The sequence below is a fragment of the Monopterus albus genome, unplaced genomic scaffold (genome assembly GCF_001952655.1).
Source record: "Monopterus albus unplaced genomic scaffold, M_albus_1.0 scaffold129.1, whole genome shotgun sequence".
Lineage (NCBI taxonomy): Eukaryota > Metazoa > Chordata > Actinopteri > Synbranchiformes > Synbranchidae > Monopterus > Monopterus albus.
The window spans coordinates 854,907-881,814 of NW_018128009.1; the positions used below are offsets into that span (position 1 = coordinate 854,907).

At 41.8% G+C, this 26,908-nt stretch overlaps 1 protein-coding gene across 2 annotated transcripts in view; it reads left to right on the forward strand.

The window, feature by feature from the left end:
• The window catches only part of acbd6 (acyl-CoA binding domain containing 6), a 32,529-nt gene that overhangs the window by 3,118 nt on the left and 2,503 nt on the right, over positions 1-26,908 (forward strand). For both annotated transcript variants that reach the window (XM_020612956.1, XM_020612955.1), the window contains exons 4-7: positions 1,102-1,178; positions 7,058-7,163; positions 9,525-9,614; positions 26,123-26,153. In XM_020612956.1, the coding sequence (XP_020468612.1) occupies positions 1,102-1,178; positions 7,058-7,163; positions 9,525-9,614; positions 26,123-26,153 (304 nt within the window). The remainder of the gene's footprint in view (positions 1-1,101; positions 1,179-7,057; positions 7,164-9,524; positions 9,615-26,122; positions 26,154-26,908) is intronic.

The following is a 26,908-nucleotide window of genomic DNA, read 5'->3' on the forward strand; positions in this document are numbered from 1 at the left end:
TGTTTTTGTTACTTCGTTTTTTTTTCCCCCCCCCCCCTTTTTTTTTTAACTTTCTTTTCATACAGTATTTATGTCACTTTAATAGCATCACTGCCTACCGCATGTCTAATCCTGACACATTCTTTTCTTTCCTGCAATGGTGTGGGGCAATACTCGCTGACTCTGCCCCCCAGCCACACAATGCCAGGAGAGAGTCCAGTAGACAGGTCAATGCCCCCTCCCCCAGCCCCCGATAGCAAGCTTATTGTATTAGTGTTACCAAAGTGCCGTAGCATGGCAGCAGCTATTCTTTTGGAAGCACAGTTAAATGGTGTAAGTAAGAGTGCATAGACAGAGAAGCAGGGGAGAGAATAATAGCCAGAATTTGACCTCTGTTCCTACCACAATTGTTGAGCAGACACCAGCTTTATATTACATTATACTGCAGAGGAACAGGGCCAGTGCATCGGCGACTATTCTGAGTTTCTGAAGTGAATTAGGTTGTCCCAAAAGTGCATGCACAGTTGTTTTGCTTCGCTTGTCATGTTCTCCCCATCTTTCCCCATTTTTCTGAAATCAGATTTGTGTGGGGTCTTTTGTGAGTCAAGGTTGATCAGTAAAGAATAGGCTGGATAATAAAGTCTTGGGTGAACTGGATGTAATATGGAACTCAATGAAAACAGAAGATTACCAGAAGTCATATGCAGTATTTTTTTTATTGTTCTTGTGCATGTGGTTGGGCTTTTAGTGCCTATGATGTCATGTCCAAAGCCCTGGATTTTTCATGCTTGTACCTGACAACTACACATTTTGAACTTTACTTCTGTTATGCATTAGCTTTCCAACAGGTATAGGTGAAGGCTATAGGTACAGCCATTTGCAGTGAAAAGATTAGCTCAGCCCTATTGTAGTGCACACCAACAGTCGGGGCAGTGGCTTTATTCCATATGGCATGGCAACGCAGGCTGCAGAACTAAGCCAAACTGGACTGGGTTGGTGTGACACTAACACTGAACAAGAAACAATTTTAACAATGATTGTCATCTGTATTGTAAGTACCACATTTAGGTTCTAACTGTGTATAAAGCGGATATTTATTATATGACTGTTCTGTATTAACAGGAAAGACGAGGAGCAGAAAGGAGAACAGGCTTCGGAGGAGCAGCAGTCAGCTGTCTATACCAGGAGGAGATGATCAGGTATTTTTATCAGAAGTAACACAAACACATACATTTGGCCGCAGATATGCACACATTGCCTATTGAACACACTAGTGTGTTATAGGGTTTCACAGGTTATATTTGTAGTTGCCAACAACCCTAAACGCATTCCCCAACTCATGTGGGTGCTGCGACCCTTTTCCTACAGTAGTGAGTTGCCATTTGTTTAATGCTTAGATCAACTTAGAGTCTGACTGGCATTGTTAACCACTGGTCTTGAAGCTGCTTTTGATTATGTTCAACAGACCATAACTGCAGTTAGGGCCCGGAGACTGTTCTGATTATGTTAATGAAATATATTCTTCATTTACTTCTGCCTGGCAGACTTACTCAAGCTTAAAAACTCATCATCATTTCAATGAAAAAAGAGCTCTTTTGGAGATGAAAATGAGATGTGTGAATCCTGCAGGTTTTCCTCCTAAATGGCTGTATGTGATTAGTATGCACAGTCTTGAGAAGAAGGCGGCCAGAGTCTCCCCTTTTTTAATTACGTTACGATTCGGGGACTTGTTGGAAGAAGGTGGGGGGAATGAAGACTTATCAGTTAGAGCAGAGGGAGGCAGGTACAGCAGGTTTCCCAGAACGATGCTCCCCTTAGTGGTATCCTGAAGCAACAATGCCCTGAGGGGAAACCAGGAAGGAGGAAGCCATTAACATGGCACGTGCACACACCTATGCACATGTGTGCACGAATAAACATACACCCGCCGCTATACATTGACACGATTGCATCCTAATTCACGCATAACCTGCTGGAACTGTCACACTCACTGCTCTGCTGCTTTTCAATTTCCTCTTTCTCACACACAGAGCCACTCCATATTAAACAGCTAAGCACCTGTTAACCAGATAGAGAGTTAATTGCATTGCTCACTGCTCATCTCAATTGCCGAGAGTGTGTATGTGTGTTTGTATTGACAAAAGCAGGATTGATTAGCAATATCCCTGGGCTACTGAGCTGATCAGTGTGTGATTGAGCACCCTTTGAATTCTACATTTGTAATTCTCTTGCCCACCTTGATAAAGGATTCCGATAAACACTGGAGGCTTTGTCATCCGGATGCTTTGCTGGAAGCCAGTGCTGAGTTCTCATTGTTTCTTGTACTTCCATGGAGCGCAGCCATGTTGAGTGTAGACCAGGGTTCTATAGGAGATGCAGTGACAGATTGTGTGAGAGATGGATGGTGTGGCTGTGATGCTGATCACTGAAGCTCAGGCCAGGTAGATGAGTGTTCTCCACCACTGTTTAGCCTGATGGATGAAGGACATATCTGCCAGTACACCAAAATGGACACACACACACACACACGAGTGCTCTCTCACATACACACAATCACACATACCAAACCCTTAGTACCGCAGCTGTTGCGGTGACCTTCCCAGCATGCAGTGTGGTGCTGTTGATGTCATGTCATTTAAAGTACTCACATTAATCATTTGTTTGTTTACAGCTTGTGTGTGTGTTGTTGTCTGTGTGTCTCTAGATTTATTTCTACTGTAACTCTGGTTCAGACTGCATAGAGGTGTTGGTTGTGTGTGTCCATTTGTATTAGAGCTTATTTTAGTGATATGGTATATTATATAACCTTACACTACATATTTGGGGTGTGTGTGTGTGTGTGTGTGTGTGCGCTTCTCATAGCATGTGTCATGCACCTGTCAGACCAGCCCTGTCTGACCATCAACGCAAGACTGATGATCTGCCCTATTGATTAGTTGCCGGGGGAGATGGATGGCGGCCACATATCAGGGACATTCGGGGTCACTGTGGCTATCAGAAAAGGAAGTGGGTGTGGCCCAGGTTGGAGAGTCATGAATAAACATAGCTCTGGTAATCAGGGGTATGTAAATGAATGTGCTCATACATATCCTAGCTGCGATAAAAGTGTAATGAGTTATTCATAATTCATCACGGGCTGATGAGCAGACAGCACAGAGAGGGAGGGCAGAAATCAGAGGACAAGGGGAGAGAAAGCCTTTAGATGAAAAGATGAAGAAAGGGTGGTACAGAGATTCATTACAGTACAAACAGCAGGGGAAACTATCTGCAGTTAGTGTCAGTGCTGAGGGCAGGAAGGGTTTATCTCCCTGGAGTGTACAGTTGTGTGCAAAAGTTTTCATCCCCTTACTTTAAAATGGCAAAAACATTTTTTTTTTCTCATTAGCCTCTCTGGATACTCTCTGTTCAGCATTTGTATCTTTTCAGGTATAATTTTAGCCCATTCTTCATGGCATTCTTGTTCCAAGTCTACCAGATTGCTTGGTTGTCTGCTATGTACAGCCCTCTTCAAATCGATTCACTGGTTTTCAGTGATGCCATAACTGAAAGAGGTGCTAGGAAACGTGCTCAAGAGTTGTGTAAGAATTCAAAACAAAGAGCAGGGGACCTGAAAAAGTCCTTAGAGACAAATGGAATAAGATTCCACATTTCCACAGTCAAGTGTAGTCTGCACAACTGGATTGTCTGGGAGAAAAGCACACAGGAAGCCTTTACTTACTTTTAGACATAAGGCAGCACACTTGGAGTGTGGTAAGGAGCAAGATTATGTGGTCGGATGAGACCAAAGTTGAATTATTTGGTCATAATTCACACAGGTATGTGTGGCAAGAACAAACACTGCCTGTGATGAGAGGAAGACCATTCCCACAGTGAAACATGGAGGAGGCTCGCTGATGTTTTGGGGGTGTCTGTGTCAGGCACTAGAGCTCTGCATAAAGTGAAAAGAAGAATGAACACAGCCCAAAATCAGAGGATTTTAAAGCAAAGCCTCCTACCATCAGCCAGAAAGCTAAAAGTGAAGAGGTAATGAATCCTTCAGCAAGACAAAGCAGAGAGCAGTCAGCTCAGGAATGGTTTAAAAAGAAGAGGGTGAAGGTTTTATCATGGCCTTCCCAGTCTCCAGACTTAAATACAACAGAAAACCTGTGGACCGACTTGAAGAGGGTCGTACATAGCAGACAACCAAGCAATCGGTAGACTTGAAACAAGTATGCCATGAAGAATGGTCTAAAATTACACCTGAAAAGATACAAAGGCTGCTCAGAGGCCCAAAGAGGTTGGAGGAGGTTAGAGAGGAGGGGGATTGCAAACTTTTGCACTGATATGATTTTCATTATTTTACTATAACTTTCTTTTTATGCACTCCCTGACCATTTTTGTTACTTCTGTTGATGAAGGAACCTTTATACTAGCTCAATGTGCATTAATATTATGTTGATGAGAACAAAAATCTTGTATGTTTTTTTTTTTTTTTTTGCTATTTCAAATTAAGGGAATGCAAACTTTTGCACCAAACTGTAGCTCACATTGTAGGGCACTGGCTGTCACTGTGACTGAGGAGCTCGAACTGTTAAGAAATATATCCAGCCTGTAATACAAGTGGCTTCAAGTACAAGCCTAGATAATCCCAGTGAAATCGCTAGGGTTATTTTTTATTTTTTTAGATTTGATATTATTTTATTGAACTCCATTGTTTTAACAGGCTAAGGAGTATGGTACATCGCATAATAAATAAAGTGTTAAGGCTGTGCCCTCCCCACCAAACTAAGCAACATCCTCAGTCTTCATGGAGCAACAGCCCATGGTGGCTCCTGTGTGGCTGGAGCAGGTGTGTGCTGTGAGGCTTGTAGGCCCAGACATCACAGACAGGACCTGGGGCTTTGGCCTTGTGGGATGACTGACTTACTGTGTGGGAGTGGTAAAGCAGCAAGTATGTGGGGTTTCTGTCATACAATAGAGCACTAAATTCAATTATCTGAATGGCCAGCATGGGTAAGAAGGAGGGGAAGGCGTAAAGCTCTAAATGAGATTTAACCTCTTCTCTCCCCCTCACACAGCAACCCACCCTCCACAACTCACTCCTGTCCCCAATGCCACGAGGTGATTACAGACACAGAGATATAATCTGTGGTCGTATGGTGCCGCTCTGTGTGTCACATGCTAGAGTCCCCAAGGGATGAGGCATGTGTGGCTGCTGCTTGTGTGTGGTGTGAGGCAGGGAGAATAGTGTGTGTCCAAATTATCTGAGTGTCTGTCTAAATGCTGTAGTGACATGGTGTCTGCTTTCCTAGGTGTGCACAAGCATTTGAATGGATACACAAAGCAGTTAAATGGTCAATTTGCACAAATTACAAAACGCATACACTTGCAACAAAAAATAAAGGCATTGTTTGCAATTTCCTGGTTTTCTGCATAAATTTGTCATGAAATGTGATCTGATCTTCACCAAAGTCACAAATACTAACAAACACAGTATTTCTAAGATGATAAAACACAAAAAGGCATGACCACTCATGTCCTTATTAAACATACCTATTAAATATACAAAGGGATGGGAAAAAGTCATGGCAGCACTCGGCTTCTGATGTCACTAAACGTCAAGGTGACAAACATCAGGTACTGGCAAACCTGGGGTCCTATCAACGAAACGAGAATGGAAGTGTGGTTTAGAACTACCTTGACTTACAAAAACACTCAAACAATGTCGGTGTGCTATTCACAAGCTGCATCGGATGAGGTGAGCCACGCCTCGCAAAAAAAAAGATATCAGAAGACCTACGATCAAGAGTCGTTGATTTGCATGTTGCTGGAAAGGTTTTACAGACTCCTCTCAAAGACTTTAGATATTCATCAGTCCACAGTTAGACATATTGTCTATGAATGGAGACGATTTGGTGCTGTGGCTACTCTCCATAGAAATGGACACCCTGCCAAGATCACTGCAAAGGCACAATGCAGAATGCTTAATGAGGTAAAAAGGACTCTAGAGTATCGGCTAAAGACTTGAAGGATTCATTGGAGTTGGTTAACATCTCTGTTTATGAGTCAACCATAAGCAAAATATTGAATAGGCATGGCATCTATGGCAGGACACCACGAAGGAAGCCATTACTCTCCAAAAACTACATTGCAGCACACCTGAAGTTTGCCAAAGACCACCTTGACACTCCACAACGCGACTGGCAAAACGTCCTGTGGACAGATGAAATGTAGGTACAATTGTCTGAGACGAGCACACAGCACTACATATGGTGTATTAAGAGAACCGTGTACCAACATGAAAACATCATCCCGACAGTGAAGTACGTTGGGGGAGCATCATGACTTGGGGCTGCTTTGCTGCCTCTGGACCTGGACCACTTGCCATTGTGGAGGGGAGAAAGAATTCCCAAGTTTATCAAGGTATCTTACAGGATAATGTCAGGGTGGCTGTCCACAAGCTGAAGCTCAGAACAAGCTGGACAATGCAGCAGGACGATGAGAGTAAACATCAAAGTAAATCTACTACAACATGGCTTCGGAGATACAGAATCCACCTTTTGGAGTGGCCCAGTCAGAGCCCAGACCTCAACCCAATAGAGATGCTGTAGAATGACCTCAACAGACCAGGATGTCCTAAGAATATGGCTGAGCTGAGGCAGGTCTGGGAGAGAGAATGGTCCAAAATTCCTCCTGAATGTTGTGCAGATCTAATCCAAAGCTATAGGAAGCGCTTGCTTGAGGTTGTTGCTGCCAAAGGTGGTTCAACCTGTTATTAAAACACTGTTCCCATACTTTGTATGTTTAATGGGTGTGTTCAATAAAGACATGAAAGCTCATGACTGTTTGTTTTATCAGCTTAGAAATATTGTTTGTTGATATTTGTGACATTGGTGAAGATCAGATCACATTTCATGACCAATTTATGCAGAACACCATACAGTACCTAGCACATACAGTAGTTTTGGTTTTATTTGCCCTGGTTTTAAGACATACTGTCAAACATCTCTGTAGTTTTGACTGCTGTACAATAGGATGTAATTCTTTAACTACAATATTTCCCTTTCTCTCTCTTTGTTTCTTTCTGCATCACTCTCAGGGAGGAGGATAAAAACATATTTGACTACTGCAGAGAAAATAACATCGACCACATCAGCCAGGCCATCAGCTCCCAGAAAGTGGATGTCAATACTAAAGATGAAGAGGTAACTACTAAAAACAGCACTAGAAATATGTCAAGGGACACTGTACTGATAGCTTGTGACAGCTGCAATTTGTGGTACTACTGTGGTAAATTATTGCCATGATAATGCTGTGCTATGTATGTAATGTAGGTAGCAGGGAGCAGCAGTAGTCGAGTAGGGAAATCAACATCTCACCACAGGAGTCATGTTCTGCCCCCATTTAAGGAAGCGTTTATCTTGCTTTTAGCATTGCACTGAATTCGTACCAGCTGCAAGGGGACCTGTGCTCTGACCCCTTGTGCATCAGTGGAGCATCGTGATTAGTTGAGATTCATGAAATATCACTCAGAGACAGTGCACGCAGCTTTTTTTGCAGCTGATGCATCATCATTTCAATGACATGAAGCCAGCCGTTTGTTTGAACAGCTATTACCATCGCAGGATGTTTTCTGGATTGACCCTGAAATCCGTTCATCAGTCCTTGATTCATTATCAGCCAGGCCAAACGGCTCACTGCCTGCCTCTCTTTCATCACAGCTACTCTTCAGATAAGCAGGCAGTGCGCTGGTGAGTTCCCAGTCAAAGGCCAGATGGTTGACGGCCCTCGGCAGCAGAGAAAGCTTTGTATGTTTACTTGCCACTGTCGCTTGGTAAGCCACAATGCAGCTTGCTCAACAGCAGAGGGCAGTGGTGAAGTTTCACTACTGCTCCTGCAGCTCAGAAAGACCGGGGCAAAAAGAGGCTCTGTCCTAGGAGGCACTCTTAGAGTCTGCAATAAGAAAATCCAGCTTTGTTACATATGTCTGATAGTTGCCAGCGCTGTGTATTGTTTGGACAAAAAATTGAATAGATATATTAAATGTTAATTGTTCCCTAAGACAGAAAACACAGTTGGTGACACAAGCCTTTCATTTTTTTATGAACTGAAACAGAAATAATCTGCCAACAAGCATCTGTCAGTTCCTTTAAGAAACTGCTCAGGATGCAACTTTCTCATCTTATCTTTAACATTTACAATGCATTTAATATTCTAAGGGAAATGAAGTGTATCATTTATTGCATGTTAACATTCTTCAGATGTGGGTCACTTGCATACTTGCCTACATTTATTGTTGCACACCAGCTCAAACATGCAAAACAGTAAGTGCCAGAGAGAGAGAGAGAGAAAGATAGAAAAGGGGACAGAAGCAGTGAGGTATTCACACCTGCTGTCTTGCTCACCAAGATGAGGATGTTGTGTCGATTTGTGTGTCCTGTCAGAGCTGTTTCTTCTTTTACTGTGGCTAGTAACTGCTAATCTTTCTGTGCTGCCATCTTCCACAGTAAGCAGGAGTTTGCCCAGCTCTTCTCAAATGATGAGAATGAAGGCTTTTACTTTGTTCTCCCTTGAGCAGAGAGTGTTTAACATTGATTGCCTATTGTTTAACTTCCCGGTTAGGGCTGCTTCAGCCCTTTATAGTGCTGTCTTTTCTAAAGATCAAACCTTGCCAAAGGTCTTTTTTTCCTTTCTTGAAAGCTGCACTTTTTCTGTTTGACACATTCAGGCTCTTATTAATCACTGCAACACCCCATAAGCCCACTTCATACTGAGCTTGTGCAGTGTCCTGTTGGAAGTAGTAAGCTCTGGTCTTTTGTGAATATGTGGGCAGCAGTCAGCAGTAGCACACCTGATAGAGAGCAGGAATAAAAGAGAAGAGAAGGGGAGAGAGAGAGACACCAACTTATTGGTATTCTGGGCTGGCTCATAAGTATCCATTTTAACATGCAGCCATGGTGATCAATATGATTTAAGCACCAGAATTGGACTTGGAGAGTTTGCTTTACCTAATTGGCCTCACTGAAAAATGAGCTTGCATGGTTTTATTAGAACAAGGATCTTAGACCTAAAGAGAGGATGGTGCATATGTGTGTGTGTCTATGTGGGATAGGAGTTGAGGGCCGCTCTTGTTTTGTGCACTGTGTCACATCAATCAAGCGTTACAGACTGTGCAGGTTTCTGCAGTTTGTCCTGGAGCCTTCAGCCTGTGCCTGAATCACCTACTCTCTTACTGGCACACACACACACACACACACACACACACACACACAGCAGTCTACATATTTCGTCACTCTATCCACAGGTCATTATGGAGCTGAGGTCCAAAGGCTCCAAGTTCTAAATGGTAGTGCATAATTTACTTTGTCTGGAAGCAAAGAAAATGATTGAAGTCTGGCTAACTTTGAGGCACAGGAGGTAGAGGAATAGAAAGGTGAGGAGGAGAATGGTCTGTGAGCTTTCTGTGTAAAACAAATATGAACACATAGTGATATTTTTGAACTTTTGCACATGTCCTCTGGGTCCTAGTAATCTTCTGGTGTGCACTTGTGTATTTGTGTTTGCAGGGCCGCGCTCTCCTGCACTGGGCCTGTGACAGAGGACACAAGGAGCTGGTGTCTGTATTACTTCAGCACAAAGCAGATATCAACAGCCAGGTGAGCTGCTTGTCTGTCTCTTTCTCTCTCTCTCAGTGGTTTTCCGGGGCTTTTCCTAAAATGTAATTGCGCAGTCTACCAACAGGTGATTGCTGGTGAAAGTCTGATACTGGTAGCCAGGTATTGCCAGTTGTACCCAAAATGTACAAATTCACTCAGTCATTGCTGTCATATTTCATCACTAAGTGAATAAGTAGAAGCATATTTAGCACCTCTTGCTCTGAAATTTTATGAAAACCACTGGAATGGTTTATTTGAAGTCACTGAGACCCACTGCAGCTTCAGGCTATTTGATCCTATACTTTTAATTTTTCATTTCTTATTTCTACAATGTTCAATTGCTACAGCTTTCAGAAGTGTTACATATATATATAGTATATGGACAGAAAAACCCCAGAATGATCCTCTTTGGGAAAATATATTGTGCAGTGGAGGCAAGAGGATCAGCAACTATCCCAGAACTGAAGCAACCTTTGACCTTTGTTTATAGTCCCAATAACCCGGTTATAGCCACTGCACCCAATTACTGATGTGAATAGCATTTCTATTAGTTTCACATACGGTAAGTTTTTTTTCCTCTGTAGTTAGTGTTTTTATGTACAACTAATGAGAAGAAAAAGCGAAAGTAATTTTGTTTGGTTGTTGAAAGCATAGGGCCAGTAATTTTCAACCCTTAAAATTGAATAAAATGCTTAATTTGGGAGCTGCTCGGACACTGTTTCTATGTAGTGGATGAACATAACTTTCATGCTTGTACAACACTGATTCACATGATCTGGGACTAGGTTTGAATTCGCCCTCTTGAACAACTATAATGTGTTTGTTGAATTCTAGTGGCTGCATTTTATTCTAGAAGTCAAGCATGTGTTTGGGTATGGATGAGCAGCAGATATCAGTATTTGTAACAGATGGGATTAGGGTAGAGATGAAAGAAAATTGGCAGGAGCTGTATGAGCTTTTTTGCACACATGCAAACCCAGGACAAGTACTGACATCTCCAGCATCCCTATTGCCCTTCTCTTTTCTCTCACTGTCCTGTCTATCCCTTTGAGAAGGTCACCTTTAATTCACTTTGTGCCACAGACAAATCCCCCAGGGCTTTAGCAGACAGAGTTAGCCGCTAGCTAACCTAGTGTTTAGCCTTCCCAAGAAGGCTTTAGCTTTGGCTGTAAGCTGGCTCAGCTGCACATCGGTGAAATTACTCCTCTTCCCTGCCCAGTGGCACAGCACAGTGCAGTTCACCGGGCTGCACACTGAGGCTTTAACAGTAAGGCCGAATCAATTGGAAGTAATCAGGCAAATTGTTTTATGTTGCACAACCCACATAATCAGGACATTTCACAAATGACTTTCTCTTTTGTGGTCATGTGTAGCCCCCCTGTTTTTCTGAATGCAGCAGGGAGGGTGTGGATTTGTGGCAAATGGCTCATAAAAGACTTAACAGTGGGATAACTGCAAAACACTTCACTGATGATTTAAAGCCATATCAAGACATTGACAGCAGAGGGGGATTGATGTAGAGATATAGGCTTTTGTTCATTTGAAAGATGTAGCGTATTTAGTCATGTATCTATTATTAGAATATATATAGTGATATCTCCAGGTGCCAGGATTTTTCAGCAGCACAGTAGGGAACATAAATCCTTACTTGCTGATTTTGAGTAGACTCTTATTTCCCTCACAGTTTTTTGGATTCAACTTCATTTTATATGAAAACACACAGAGAATTAATTCAGTATTCCTTTTCCCTCTTGAATCATTTAATTAGAGCATACAGAGAGAGGGTGACGGTTATTTAGAGATTTCAAATGATTTCAAAATGCCTTCTGCTTTAAAATCGGCCTTCTTGAGCAAACATGTTCACACAACGGACGGATAACTTAAAATGATGTTTTAGCGGCAGAATTTTGTTGCCAGTCAGAGAACAGCCATCATCTGAATTCATGCATTCAAGCTTGTATTAGGAGCTTTCCACCTGGTTGGCTCTCAGGTGTCAGAGGAAGACTGAATATTAAAGAAACTGGACCTCTGCAGCCGAGCTACTGGTAGCAGATTTATGAGGTGGCTGAGAGAAAAATATAGCCAGCTAAATCATACCACTCGGTCGCAATGCCAAATTATCTCACTATGTAAAGCTTACAGAACGATATGCTTCTCATTAGAATGTGCTCGAACATCCTTTTGTGTTGCTTTTTTCCTTGGGGTTAAATCAGTGTGGAAGATAATGAAGAAAGGAAAGCAAAGTAGCAGAGAACAGAGAAAGATAGTTTGATGTTTCTGTCCTTTTTGTCCAAAGCGACTGTCACATGAAACAAATGCTATGTGTGTGTGCTCATGAGAGCAACAGAGGAATGTTTGGGTTTGCAGGCTGTTAGAGGGACCAGTAATCTCTCTTGACCTCTACAAACTGCTGAGCAAATAAAGATCAAACATGATTTATGCTTAATTTGTTGATTAAAAAAGGGAGGGGGCTCGAGAGTTAAAACAAAAAGTGTTATTATTTGCTTGGCAAAGGAGGAAAATCGTTTGAAATTAATCAACTGATTGTTTTAGTGAATTGTTCCCAAACCCTGGTAACCTGCATTAGGGGCTTGTTTGATAGTTAATCCTGGATCAAGGCAGAGAAGGACCACAGCAGGTAGTTGTGTGTGTTTGAATACACAGATCACAGCTCTGCCACCTGCCAACTGTAGATCAGGCCCTGGTACTGACACTGTACATTAACCCACCCCGCACCCCCACTTCTGCATCCTCACCCTATCACTCCTCCCCCAGCTAATAACACCCAGGCAAAATGGAGCAGAAGCTGTGGGACAGATGATATTAAAACCTCACTTAATGTAATTATGACTTAAACACTTGACTTATATTCTGTGTGCTTGAATGTATTTAGAAGCATTTTTAAAAGTATTAATGAGGAAAACACTTCAGTGGGGAGTGAAAACTCTTAAGTTAAGAAGAAATAAACCATTTTCATAACATTACAAATAGGGCTTGGAGTTCGTGTGGACCAAACTGAGCATGGAGAAAAGGAAGAAGAGCAAAGAATTGTCTGAGGATTTGAGAACCAAAATACTGGGAAATCATGGGCAACCTCACGGCTACAAGTCCATCTCCAGAGATGTGGCCGTTCCTGTGTCCACTGTGTGCAACATTGCCAAGACGTTTACAGCCCATGGTGCTGTAGCTAATCTCCCTGAACATGGATGAAAGAGAAAAATAGATGGCATATTGTAATGAAGGATTGTTCGAACGGTGGATAAAAAACCTTGATCAACTTCCAAACTAATTCAAGCTGACCTGCAGGCACAGGGTGTAACAGTGTCAGCTCACACTATCCGTCGCCATCCGAATGACAAGGGACGCTATGGTAGGAGACCCAGGGGGACCCCACTGCTGACACAGAAACATTAAAAAGCAAGATTGGAGTTTGCCAAAACGTACCTGAGAAAGCCACAATCCTTCTGGGAGAATGTCCTGTGGACAGATGAGACTAAAATACAGCCTTTTGGTCGAGCACATCATTCGATTTTGTTTTCAGAAAACAAAATGAGACCTTCAAAGAAAAGAACACGGTCCCTACAGTCAAGGCCCAGTGACAGAAAGTTGGGTCTCTGTCAGAGGTCATGGGTCTTACAGCAGGACAATGACCCAAAGCAGACTTCAAGAAGCACCTGAAATATTTTCAGACAGTGAGCTGGAGAGTTCTGAAGTGGCCAGCAATCAGTCCAGATCCAAATCCCATAAAGCACCTGTGGCGAGATCTCAAACCAGCAGATGGAATAAGGAACCATTCAAACCTGAGAGACCTGGAGCATCAAAAGAAGAGTGGTCCACCATTCCAGTACAGAGGTGGAAGAAACTCACTGATGGTTATCGGAAGCTATTGATTTCAGTTATTTTGTCCAAAGGATGTGCTACCAAATATTAAATTGAGGATGTCAAGAATTCTGCCCAGTCTGTTTTTGGATTGCTGTGTGGAATGTATCAAGTTTGGCTTTTTCCTCTGTGTTTTTGTGTTGTTCCAATGTTATCAAAAGAAATAAACCTGAGAATACTAAAGACACTGTGATTAAAACAATTTTCTGGGAGATGTCGTGCATTATCTGACAGACATGCAGGGGTGCCAATATTTTCGTCCATGACTGTATATATTTTTAAAGCTAAAGGTTACAGGGTGTATCGCCTTATTGGTCCAGGTGTTTGTTTGTGTGTGTCCGCTCTCTGTGTGGTCGTTTTCTGTCCAGACGCTGTAATCCCACACCCTCAGCTAAGCCTCATTCCACACACAAACAACTTTTGTTTTTCAGGTGGCAATCCCAAACCCTCCTGTAACTCGACAACAAGCTTTGTTGCCATGGAAATGTGCATTTCCTGAAAGCACATGCCCATTCGTGGGAACTGGAGTTAAAAAGCCAGGGCTTTTGGTTTAGTGGTGCTTCGGGCTATAACAATGGTCAGGAATGTAGATTTACACCAAATCTGACTTAGTGTGATTACTGAGAGGGTAAGTGACGTAGGCAGGATTAGGCTGACAACGTGGAGGGACAGGTGAGATGCAGGTTAACACAACACAAGCACAATGCCAGGAAGGAAACATAGTCTCACATGCTTTTACTTGATTTGTTCCTGTGTGGGGTTTTTTTGTGTTTGTGTGTTTGTGTTTTTTTACATCTCTTCCCCCTCTCCTCATCACTCTCCCCTCCCCCCCAAGCTCCTGTCCTGTCCACTCCATCCCTCCCCGCCTCCACCTCTACATTGTATTAAAACAACATGATCCATGAGGAGGGGAGGGCAACTTGCAGGACCGCTAATTCTAATTAATCCAGCGTGGTAGCATGACCACGGCAGGGCTAAAGCGCTCCCAGTCTATCAGATAGAAATTCATAACTTAATTGAGGTCAGAGCCTGTAGCCAGCTGAACAAAAGTCTCCAGCCAGGACCAGCTAGATCAATAGTAATAAATATCTGACTGGGAGGCTTGCAATTGGTGGCTAGAGAGCACACAAGTCTTGTAGACATACGCCTGTGGAACCTGCAGGGATAACGTTTGTGTGTGTGTGTGAGGAGTTGGGCCTTCTAGACTGGCATATCTGTTGACTTACTCAACTAGTATCAGTTTGTGTTTTGGACATAGAGAAAGATGCATGTCTGTGTGGCTGATTTGTAACAGTGTAGTCTCTCATTTTGGGCATGGGTCTATTGATTTGATATTGATTTGAATGGTGTGGGTGGACCTGGACTGTTGATTTATTTATATAATGAAGTGGATTCATGACTACTTGTGAAAGTTATGGATTTAAAGAGACATTTCCTTTGATTTCACACACATTTTCACATTAGCTACTTCATTATCTGTTACCTTTTAGAGCATTAGCTAGGCTGATGTAGCTCCCGACATGAGCTCACTGCAGATACAGTTGCTTCAGAACATATTCAGAACCCTTCGCTTGTTGCTTCATTGGGTTGTAGAGTTGATTTTAAATGGGTAAAACAAAATCCAAAGCTGAAATGTCTCATTTGCAGACTTATTCAGGCCCTTTGCTGTTGCACTCAAATTATGGTCAGGTGCATCCTGTTTGCTTCTATTATCCTTGAGATGTGTCTGACTGTAGACCACCTGTAGCAGATGGAACTGACTGGACATAGTTTAGAAAGGCTCACAACTTTGTGTAATAAATGTCTCACAATTCACACTGTATGCCAAGGACCTGTCTGTAGACTGTGATAAAATTGTGGTGAGGTGTAGATCAGGGCACAGGTATAAACACAGTTTTAAACCTCTGACTGTTCCCAGGAGCACAATGGCCTGAACAGTTATGAAATGGAACAAGTTTGAAACCATCAGGAACCTTCCTAGAGCTGGCTGTCAGGCCAAACTGAGTGAAAGGGCCTTGGTCAGAGTGGTGATGGTCAGTCTGTCAGAACTTCAGAAGTCTTCTGTAGAGATTGGATAACCTGCCGGAAGGACGACCATCTCAGCAGCTCTCCGTCAATCAGGCCTTTTTTGTTAGAGTGGCAAGAAGTAAGCTACTTTGTTAGGGCAGCTTGTTTTGAGTTGCTCCAGGGTGCATGTGAAATGGTAATTTTACCCATTTAAAATAATAGACAACACAATAAAATGTGCCAAAAGTGAGGGTATGTGAATACTTTGTGAAGCCCCTGTATGTTAGTATGGGCGCAAATATCAGTAGATAAACAACAATACATTGCAGTACAGAATGCCAAAGATATTTACAGTAGTTTAGGAAAACACATAGATCGTTCACCAGACATCACTGACAAGTGTTAAACCATACCACACATTGCATCTCTCTATAATTGTTTGTACAATAATAAAAAATAATGAAGTATTTCAAAAGACTATCACATAAGAGGTGAGGGTGCTTTACCAGTGCTACAACTAATATTTTTTTCTATTCATGTATTTACTTATTAGCCTATAAAACATCAGAAAATAAGAAATGAAATCAGTTTTCCAGTGCCCATGGAAATGTCTTTAAATTGTTTCTTTTGTCTGATCAACAGTATAAAACCCTTCCATTTGAATGGAAAGGAACGAACCAGAGAATATATGGTATTTGTTTGATTTATAAATGACTTAAACTATGAATCAACATCACAGTTTTACGTCAGTAGCTTTTAAATATTTAGAAAATCTTCAGTGACAGCTTCATAAGATATACACCGGTTAATACCTGTCTGGGAGAAAACTGTTGTACCTTGATAATTACTTTAATATATTAATAATCCACTGTTGCTATGACACAATGCAGAAGTACAGCATATAAAATGAATGGAGTCGTACTGCCCTGTAAGTATGGACTATGGCAATTACCAAATAGCAAAGGGCTACATTTATTTTCACAAAGAGAAAAAGAGCAGCTCCCTAAATAAGATATTCTTGGTTTGTGCCAAATCCCCAGGCCACAAATCAAGTAGCATGACACGGAAAATATTTAATTTTAATCAAACTGAACAAATCATAAGCATTAGCATCTGTTCATGCACATTTTTCATGAAAAAGCATAGCAGACCTGCATCTGTATTTATTGTACTTAATACTGAATTTGCTACATTCAGCAAAAATTAAACATTGCAGCCTTTTTTGTGGAAATTGTTCAGCCCTGCTGTGGCCGTTTTAGAGCTTTTTTGCAGGGAGACTTAGCCTCATCTGTGTCCTCTACTCTGGTGTAAACAACTTGTGTGTTCAAAGCAGTAAACACGCACAAACCATGGTGGTTGATTGAAATTCTACGGTGGAGGCATTATTACATGTTTGTATCCCGCCCCTTTCCCAGCACTGCCTCCTATAACTAATGGCGCAGTCAGTCCAGTCATAACAAATATCCAGTGAGATTCGTCATAATAGTGTGTGTGCATGTGTGTTTGTGTGTGTGTGTCATTGTGCAACATATCCTCCATATAGGGTGTTTAAAAAAGAAAAGGCAGTAAGGTGGGAAAACAAGAAGAGGGTATGTGTTGAGAATTTATAGAATAATGCTGGAGAATAAAATAAGATGAGGAAAGAAACAGAGCGGAGTGAACAAAGATACAAAAAATGGACAGTAGTAAGCTCGGGCAATATGCCAGTATATTTGCTGTGATACAGTACTAATGTGTTTGCGATTTTGACATACCATGTATAGTACGGTATTTGTCCCGTTCACCTTTCTAGTCTATTAGGTCAGTACTGATTGTGTTATAAAACAGTCAGCACAATCAAGTATTTTGTCCAAACACAGCTTTGCAAGGAACCTTTCAGCTTTTTTTAGAAAACGTGGAACTATATTTAGACACTGGAATATATAAAATTGCATATACTGAGATAGAGAATTTGACCATATTGCCCACCCCTAGAGACCAGCAGAGAAGAAGCAAGCAGGTATATTTATGACAGAATAAATATAAATCTTCATGCCTTTACATATGTCCACAGCTTGAAAATTTACTACAGTGATTATTTGATTATCAAAATAGTTGGCGTTTACTTTTCATTTTATTAACTGATCAATTAATCGACTAAGTATTGTAAGCTCTAACTCATTTCAGAGACCGTGCCACAGCTACAGCTATTCAAGAAAGCTATCCGTGGCTTCCTCTTTATCATAGGTCCAATGACAAGACGTTTAATTTATTGCTCCTGCGGTTTCATGTTCGTGTGTGTATCTCTGCCTGCTTTCCCATCAGTGTGTATTACCATTGCTGTGTGCATCTGTTAATGTAGAGGATGAGGTGATGTTATTATTTTTCTTTTGGAGGACTAAGTTATATGAATAAAGGAGAATTTGTCTGACAGGTGTTTTAAAAGTTTACCATTTTTAAGCAAACAGGAATCACAGTGCTAAAGTATAATACCTGCCACACAAAAGGCACCATAGCCATCACACACAGCACTTGACACTTTACAAGCCACACTGGAAGCTACTCTTATAGGATTCATATTTAGTACTTGCTGCACATTAGCTGAACTTGATGAAATGAAAGCTGTTGCCGCGCTGTGTTAAAAGGACCTATCGGCCACAGATACAGTTATGAATCTATAATATAAGCACTCAGAAAAGAGCCAGAGACTTGACAGTTATAGTGCAGCCTAAAGAGCCATTCCAGCAGGTAACAGTCCTCTTTGCCATCATCAGCTGTTGTTTCTTTCTTATTGGCCACTCACTGGGCTTTGCCTACACTCAACTATTTGATTTCCATCGTTCTTAACCGTCCACATAAATTGTCAGGAGCATTAAAGCTGTCCTCGACTGTTTCAGACAGTGGAGGGGTGGAGGGTGAGAGAGTGAGAGCTCGATACAGACATCAAGGGGAGGGGACTGGGGTGAGGAGAGAGAATAAACAAAGTAAGTGTTTTGCCTTCCATCAGTCTCCCGCAGTACTCAGCTTTATGAGTCCCTCACTCCAAATGCCTCAGCCGTAGCCTCCACTGCCTGGCCATTGATTTTCATATTATGGTCTTTCATGTATTTATTTATTTCATATATCTCTTTTTAAACATCATCGATGAGGCGCAGGAGGATAGACGGGGCCTCTGGCAATGTTAATTCTTGGCCCCAACCTTATCCTCCTCTCTGATGGCCTTAATGGAGGCTAAGGTGTCCCATGGGAACAAGCGAGCTGGGTAATGTGGGGAGGAAATTGTGGAGAGGAAGATGTGCATGAAGCGAAAGAGATTGATATTTAGAGAAAAAGAGAGGCCTAGAGAAAAAAAGACTTCTTTTGCCTTGTGTAACAGAAAAGGGCAAGAAAAATCAGCTTTTACACCAAGTCTGCACACAGCTGACACTCTTGTTACACTTTGTCACAGACCCATAGAGGTGGTGTTCAGATGGATGACTTCTAACCAGAACCACAGCTTTGGGTGTCCTCCAACTCAGCAGTCACTGGCACAATAAATAGCTATATCCCTGGCATCTTCCAGGACCCTTGAATCATTCAGCCCCCCCCATCCCACCCCAAGTGATGCTGCTGATGATGGGTAGGGGGAAGGGGGATCACCCGGACACCTGAAGGACACTTTGGGTTTGGTGTCTGGCTAATTTGACTGGGTGGCAGTGCACATATGCTGAGTGGTTAGGTTACCTTGCCCTGCTCAGAGAGGAGACTCAAGTTCAATTAGGCCCTGACCCCAGTCTCGTGATCCTTTTAACACTGGGACCTTCCCAATGCACACACACACCAGCAGATAAGCACAAACTCACACACATTTTCACAAAGTACATAGGTGGGTATGTGACTATGCATCTAGAGATTTCAGTTATGGCTCTGCAGGCTTTAGTGCATCCATTGCAGGTTTAGTTTATAATACAGGCTAATCATTTCTAAACCATACCACATGTTTTTCATTTGATTTCCTACTTCATGACCTGCTACTTGTTTCTCTTGAAGCCAGTACAGCATACTATTCAGTTGCACAGTGTGTCCATCAAGTGTACTAGTTTCCAGATTTAACTTTCCATTTGAAGTTCTCTAGACTAGCTTGTTGCTTTGTAGATTTCATATTGTTGCTCCATGATGCAGCCTTCTCTCGGATGGAGCGAGCGAGACAGAAGGCCGCCCACCAAGAGCCGGGGTCTGTCGGAGGTTTCTTTCGTTAAAGGGAGTTTTTCCTCCCCACTGTCGCCAAGTTCTTGCTCAAGGGTGTTGGGTTTTTCCTCTATAATAATAATAATCTTAATAATTGTATGGTCTAGACCTTACTTTGTAAAGTATCCAGAGAGGACTTTTGTTGTGACTATACAAATAAAATTGAATTTAATTGAATTGGATGCAACATTTTTAACTGCAGGGATTCCCAGGAAATATGTCCCCACCTATCTAACATCTTTGCGTATCATGAAAAGTGCTGTATAAATAAAATGTATTATTTTTATTACCTTTCCAAAGCCTTTCCCTAGTGAAGCCCGCTTGAAATGTAACACGCTTTGCGATGTGACACATATTGTAATTCATATGTCACAAAATCAATTAGGGACTTGCTAGAGACAGGTAATCAATCACAATCAACACTTACTGTGCTTTATTTTTGCCAGATTATATTACCATTTAGTTTCATCTTGGTGTATATAATGAAATTCTACACCTGAGATCTGAGGTTCGGTTGCTGTAAAATAATCCTAGAAGAACACATAAAAAACAAACATGGACAATCTGACCAGTTATTATGGGAATTTGGTGCATTTTTCCATTAAAACAGGTTTCATGAAAATGAAAGAACAACAAATATGTGGTACTTTTAAGTTGTGTTGGAAGTCTGCTCTGTGGTGTCGGTGTCTCACTAACTGCCAATCCTGGGAATGGAAGCACACTGTAGCCGCTCTGGATACAAAATACGCATCCCAGTGAAGGAGGTTCTTCCTCTTCTCTATCTTGCTCAGATCTATGTTCTGCTTTCTGATTAATGGCGCCTGCTCATCATAATGCTATCTGCTGGAATCTGCATGCCAATGATCCCAGTTGCTTATCGATTCACCCCTCATCTTCCCAACACACACCCTTGAGACTGATCCATGAACACACACATTCCACTATCCCCACTCTCCCTCCTTTGAACACTGTCATTATAAAAGTCAGCAGCTGCTGCATGCATTGATCATAAATCATAATTGCTTGACCATTTTTCCCCACTTGTTTAATGTTGCTGTCAGGGAGAGTAGGGGGGATGAAAAGGGGGAGGCGGGGAAAGGAAGAGGAGAAGAAAAGCCCAAAGAAAGTTTACTGAGAAACAGAAAGATGATAAATAAAAATGACCTGACTGAGAAATGAAAAATGAAAAAGATGGCTGAATGATGGCGATAGTGGGAAAGAAATACATGCAGGTTAAAAGAATGGGTTTTGCGTCTCTAAGAATGCATTTGCACGGCCTTGATAGCAAGAATGGTAAAACTACATCTTTAAGCATTTCTCATAAGTCTTCATAGACACAGGTTTTCTGTTTTCCACTGGAGGAACTGCAGTTTAACTGTATATAAAAGATGGACAAACCTTCTGTGATGTCACCCACTGGTTTTCTGAAGACCGGTTTTGAAGCTCAAGTCTGGCCGTCGCCATATTGCTAGTACATCACTCTGCTTGCTACGACTAATAGATAATGGATGGATGGAAATGAGTAGCTATGGTTGCTTGGTTAGCAGTGCACATTTTACAGAGTGTAAACCCATAGCAACAGTATTGTTACATTATGTCGTACCACAAGGAAAACATTGTCGTGGATGGATATTTAGTGGCAATTGTGTATGCGGTACTCAGTTCATATCAGGTTGGCAGATCTACTTAGCTATAATAGTTTGATTTTAATGGTTGTCGATACATGTACTGTCACTACTTATTGCACACCCTTTATAAATGGTGAAATAACTAGAACATAAAATTTGTAGGCCCTACTAAAGTTCCTGAGTCCACTGCGATGTAGAGCTAATTGAAGTCATGACTGACTTTGCATAACCCCCACCGATTAGCAAGCCGCTTTTGCCAGAAAAGCAGCAATTGAAGTACACTCAACAGTCTATTGAGTGACCATTCCCATGCAACAGAAAATACTTTTGAAAACTTTAATCACAGGCCAAATAACTCAGCACACAGTATCACTCGTGCACTGCAGTCCAGTCAGCAAGACATCCATTATGGTGGTCAAACAAGTAGTATTTTACTTAGTGACACTGGAGCACAGCAATCATGTTGTATCTGTATTAAATTAAATAATTAAATTGTGTTATTTTTGAAATAACCTTCGTGTTAATACATATTAGAAAGACTGCACAAAGAAGAAGCACATCTGGGCAGAGATCGCTTGATATAGCAGCAATAAAGGAAATGATGTTAAAGAAAGAAAATCCTCAGAGTGGCCACCAGATCACCCACCATATACTGAGGATTGCTGGGAATTGGATTGGCATGGTATGAAAACATGAAAGCTTTTGCGGTCCATGGGGACACCACATACTGTCCTCTCTGCCACACACTCCACAGCTTGTGGTGTATTTGACAGGCTTTTGACCCACAATCTCTTTTCTAGCTTGAACAGACAAACAGAACTGAAATGCAGAGAGATGGAAACCTAGTTTTAAGGAGACACAGACTCAAGGGGCCCTCTGCATCCTCTTTGTATCCCTGACTGAATGACGTTTCTGCCGCTGATATGCCCTAGATCCCTCCATTTAATGCTGATATAAACAGTTTGGGTTGAACGGTTGGACTGTCCTTGTCCTGTCGTCCGAGATCCGTGATGACAGACCGATGGAGAAAACAAGTTGAACTTGAACTCCAGAAATGAACACAACATCTGTGACAATCTCTTTGTATGTTTGTCTGCACAGAAATAGCGATACAGACAAGGGTTGTGTTTGTCCCAGGCTTGCTTTAGTCTGGTGTTGAGTGGGGCAAGCGCTCTCTATTTTAAGATAATCTAACTTGAACAAGCATCCAGGAGTCTTTTTCTTTTTGATGGACTAGAATGTATCTTTGCACACAGATGTGTACACACAATCATTTGTTCTCTTGCTCTGTTTCTCTCTTTCTTTGCATCAATTTCAGACTAGTTGCAGTATCACTTTGATCTGTTAAGGCGTAAAGCTAAAGAAATGTGTGTGCCATATATCCAAATTCCACTCTTTCTCTTTCATCCATCTTGCTTCACATCGTTTCTGTAGAAATGATAGATTGGTGTGACTTAAATTCAGCAAAACCACTATTGTACTAATAGATCAATCCCTATCCATGCTGCTTCTAAGCATATTGCTCCACCCCATTAGGGTGATACACTACACAGTGCTGGATCTCTGCTGCAGGTACTGTGCAAGCAGCTGCTTTATTGAGCACTCTGCTGACATCCAGCCCAACATTTCTGTACCGCAAGGGGAAACTTTGGATGACATGTAATAGCAGGGGTTCGGTGCGACATGTCTGCCTAATGGAATGGGAACAGGGGTACAATGTGGGGGGGGGGATACAGTAGCTAACTGCAGGTATTGTTGTGGGTGGAGGGCTGGGAAGGGAGGAGTGTCTCTTCCACACTGGTTCCTGAGCAAATGGAAGACAATCCAATTTCCTGCGATTCCATCAAGTCTCCGTCCTGGGTCCGGGGGCATTAGGGAATGCTGAGAGGACAGGCTGGTGACCCCTCACACGAACATGCTAGAAGCATAAATGCTCCACACATAGACTGGCATGCCAGACGTTCTTCCTCACAAGCGTGATCCTATATTTCTTTTTGCTTTCAGCCTCACTTATAGCTGCAGCTAATGATTATTTTAATTGTTGTCATTAATCAGCAAATTATTTTCTTGGTTCATCATTTAGTTGTTTGGTCTTTTAAATGACAAAGTCCTAAAAAAAAAATGTTGATCTGTAATTGTAAGGTGACATCTTCAGATATCTTGCTTTGTCTAACCAGCATCCCAAAACCCAAAGATATTCACTTTACAACAAAACCTCTCATTCTTGCTTTTGTCTATGTCTGTGATGAGCAACTGTGGAAGCAAATCATAGCCATAATAAGTTGAATTAAATAAGAACCTACGCACCAAATTTTGAAAGGTAGTCACTCTAAAATATTTGGCTTTGGTTTATGTGGCCTATTCCACTTAATCCTCAGTTTCCTGCACCATGCCTTATTTTGTCTTTTTGACTATATTTTATCTTGTTTTATTTGAGTTATCATGGTTTTATTTATTACTATTGTATTGTACTGTTTTCATCATGTGTTTTGCTGTACGGTGACCTTGAGTGCCTAGAAAGGCACCTTACAAATAAAATGTATTATTATTACTATTATTAATAGTCAGTTTAAAGTTGTGCAAATGCAAAAACATGAGAGCCTTAAAATAAATATAAATATAAACTGGAAAATGTATGTCCCTAAGCAAAAGCAATTTCAACTGGGTGTAAAAATTTAAAGACAGTTAAAACTCTGGTTGCTCAAATATGAATGGTCAAATTTGTAAGATGTAAAATTGATATTGAACATTCGTGACACAAAGGAATAGCAGTCGAGCCTGAATGGAATCGGTGATTCCCAAAACTAACTGCAGATTAGAGCTTAAACCTCTTGCACTGTAATTATAACTGTAGGTATTTATGTGCCTCAAGCTCTTTCACTTGCTCTGAGCTGTAAACATTTCTCGCTGCCTCATTGTTCTGAGTCTTGTGTGTTTTATGTAGTATAATAATAAAAGAATTGGAAAATTGTTTGAGGAAGGGTTAATAAATGTTGTAGATTTCAACATTTCACTTTTATCTTTACTAAAAATCCCGGGGTCCCAAAATTTTACCCTCCAGCAGTTTTTCATGTCCAGATTTGTCCACTTTAGTGCAGTTATTCCCACACGTCTCAACGTCACTGTGAAAGGCAGACATAGTGTCTGCAGCACATCAGAGGATGAGATTCGACTCGCAGACAGACAACATTGTTGTCTTGGGTTAACAACGGCACGCTTTCCATGCTGGTGGTGATTTGCATCTGTGCTCTGTGATCCACCCAGAGGGAATAGAAAGCTCTAATCCAATCAGCAGGTCCCTGAAGTGCTGCCCCTGTGAGAGAGAGAAACACAACAATAGGATCACTCTGCACTGGGCTCAGCTAGAGAGGGACGACAGAAAGAGATGAAGAAGGAGAGGGGAAAGGGAAGCGGGCATTGAAAGGAACAGGATTAAGATTGAAGAGGAGACTGAACAGAAAAGAGCAAGAAAGGTGGAGGTGGTAATAAAAGGAGAGAGAAGAGACAATAGAGGAGTCACTGGAATAAGAGAGAGGTGATGGTGGATGAGGTAATGAAAGAAAAGAGATGAGGGAGGTGTGGTTGGAGAAAGAGAGGTCAGGACAAAAAGAAGAGGAAGGATTGGAGGAAAGTAGAGGATGGACAGGGAAGCGACCAAAGCAGGAAGGGCCACAAGAGGATCTGTTGTTAGCAGAGCAAAGGTGGAAAGACTAATGAATAATTTCACTGTCACAGTTTGAGTAATGTGGGAGCTCTTCCACTGCAGCGACATTTGACGGCACAGAAGGAAATGTCACTGCACCTGCTGACTTTTAATCTGCCGCTCTGCGTTTAAAACCGCTGCACTCAACTCGACGGCTGCTCTTTTGAGCCTAGAGGCAACAGTTTGACCATTTGTCATCATTATGAGGTGCAAAGGCAGGCCGGAGCAGTGATTAAGAACTGAACCTCCTGCTGATGATGCCTGTCATATATTGGGTCTTATTAGACCTGCGTGTGCACATACACATTCTCATCCTTGTCCCCAATCCAGCAGTTCTTATATGAATTATATCCCTACCACTGACCCCAGGTATCATTTTTACTGTTCAAAGGAGACACACCCACATAGAGAAACCACCACTGATCTTCGGTTCACCCTCTGACATTGAGTCGCTGCCTTTTCCCTGAGCTGCTGTGTCAAAGTCACATAGCCTCCATGTTGAATTCATTTAATGGAAAAGGCGGAAAACATTTCTTCTTACTGCGAAACAGATACTATGAAAAGCCAAAATCAGCAATGAGTTTATCCCACAGTGTTGTCTGCGTAGTCAAAAAGTAGTAAAAGTGCATCAATGAGCCACACTATTGCAACGGGTGAGAAGATCCTTCAGTACAATGAACATGGGAACTGTAGTTAATTTTGAATTGATTCAGCATACGAGGCCCTGTGGGAATACTCGGGTTGGTCAGAGGTGAACATCACCTGCAAGTTGAAAGGTTTCATTTTCAGGTCACGTGTTTCTCAAATCAATATCTCATTTTTTCTTGATTCCCCTTTGGTACGACATAAACATGGCACCCTTTGTCCCCAGCTCGCACAAAGGAGGCAATTTGTATTCTAGTAGCTGAAAGTGTTCCTGGTGACTCTTGGGAAGTTTGACATAATTTGCTTTTTCTTTCACACTGTACAGTAGCAATATATATGTTTTATTCCTGATATTGTTATTAGAATTTGCACTTTGGAGTATTTTATTCTTCCCTAGTCACAGCTCTGCTGAATTAAAGACTTGTTTTTGCCGTTTACAGGATAATGAAGGACAGACGGCGCTACATTATGGTAAGAAGGCCTCTCATATTAATCTTTACTGTCCAAAATGTTGTATACTTACTTTTAAAAGGCAGAATTGATTTTCTTTTTCTGCTATAAAGCTTTTTATAAACACGTGTCTATTTTTCAAATAGTGGAACAAAGCTCAGTATATTTATTATACGCTGGCATTATTATGTTGGTGTGTACACTCTTTATATACAGCAACTTTTTTCTTTACAAACTCGCTGTTTGCCCACAAATTTCAAACTTGCCATCTTTTGCTTCTCTTCCTCCCACTGTCTTTCTTCCATTCATCATCTTTACTTTCTACTTTTCCACCCAGTTTCTCTCATTCCTCTTTGTTGCTTCTTGTGGATGCATGTGTGGCTGTGCCCTGTGATATGTACGTGTGCCTATGTGGCTACCTGTCGGGTTGTGTTCTCTGTTTGTGTTTGTGTGTATGTGTGTTATAATCCCCAGGCCTCCCAGAGGAAATCATTGGTGGTCCTTAGACACCCCTGACCCTCTCGTGCCCCACCACACGTCCCTGAGGGGCAGTTCCCCTGTCCACTGAGCCTCTGTGTGTGTGGCTGCACCATCTGTCTTGGTGGCGTTGGATTGGGCATGTTGCGTCATCTGCTGCACATACACAAACACGCACACACTCAGCAGAGGAAGCCCCAAGGATGGGGCATAAAAGATGACTAATAAACATAAGCGATGAACTCCAAGAGACAAATAGCAGAGAATGAAAATTCATTCCCACCTCTCTTTGCACAGGG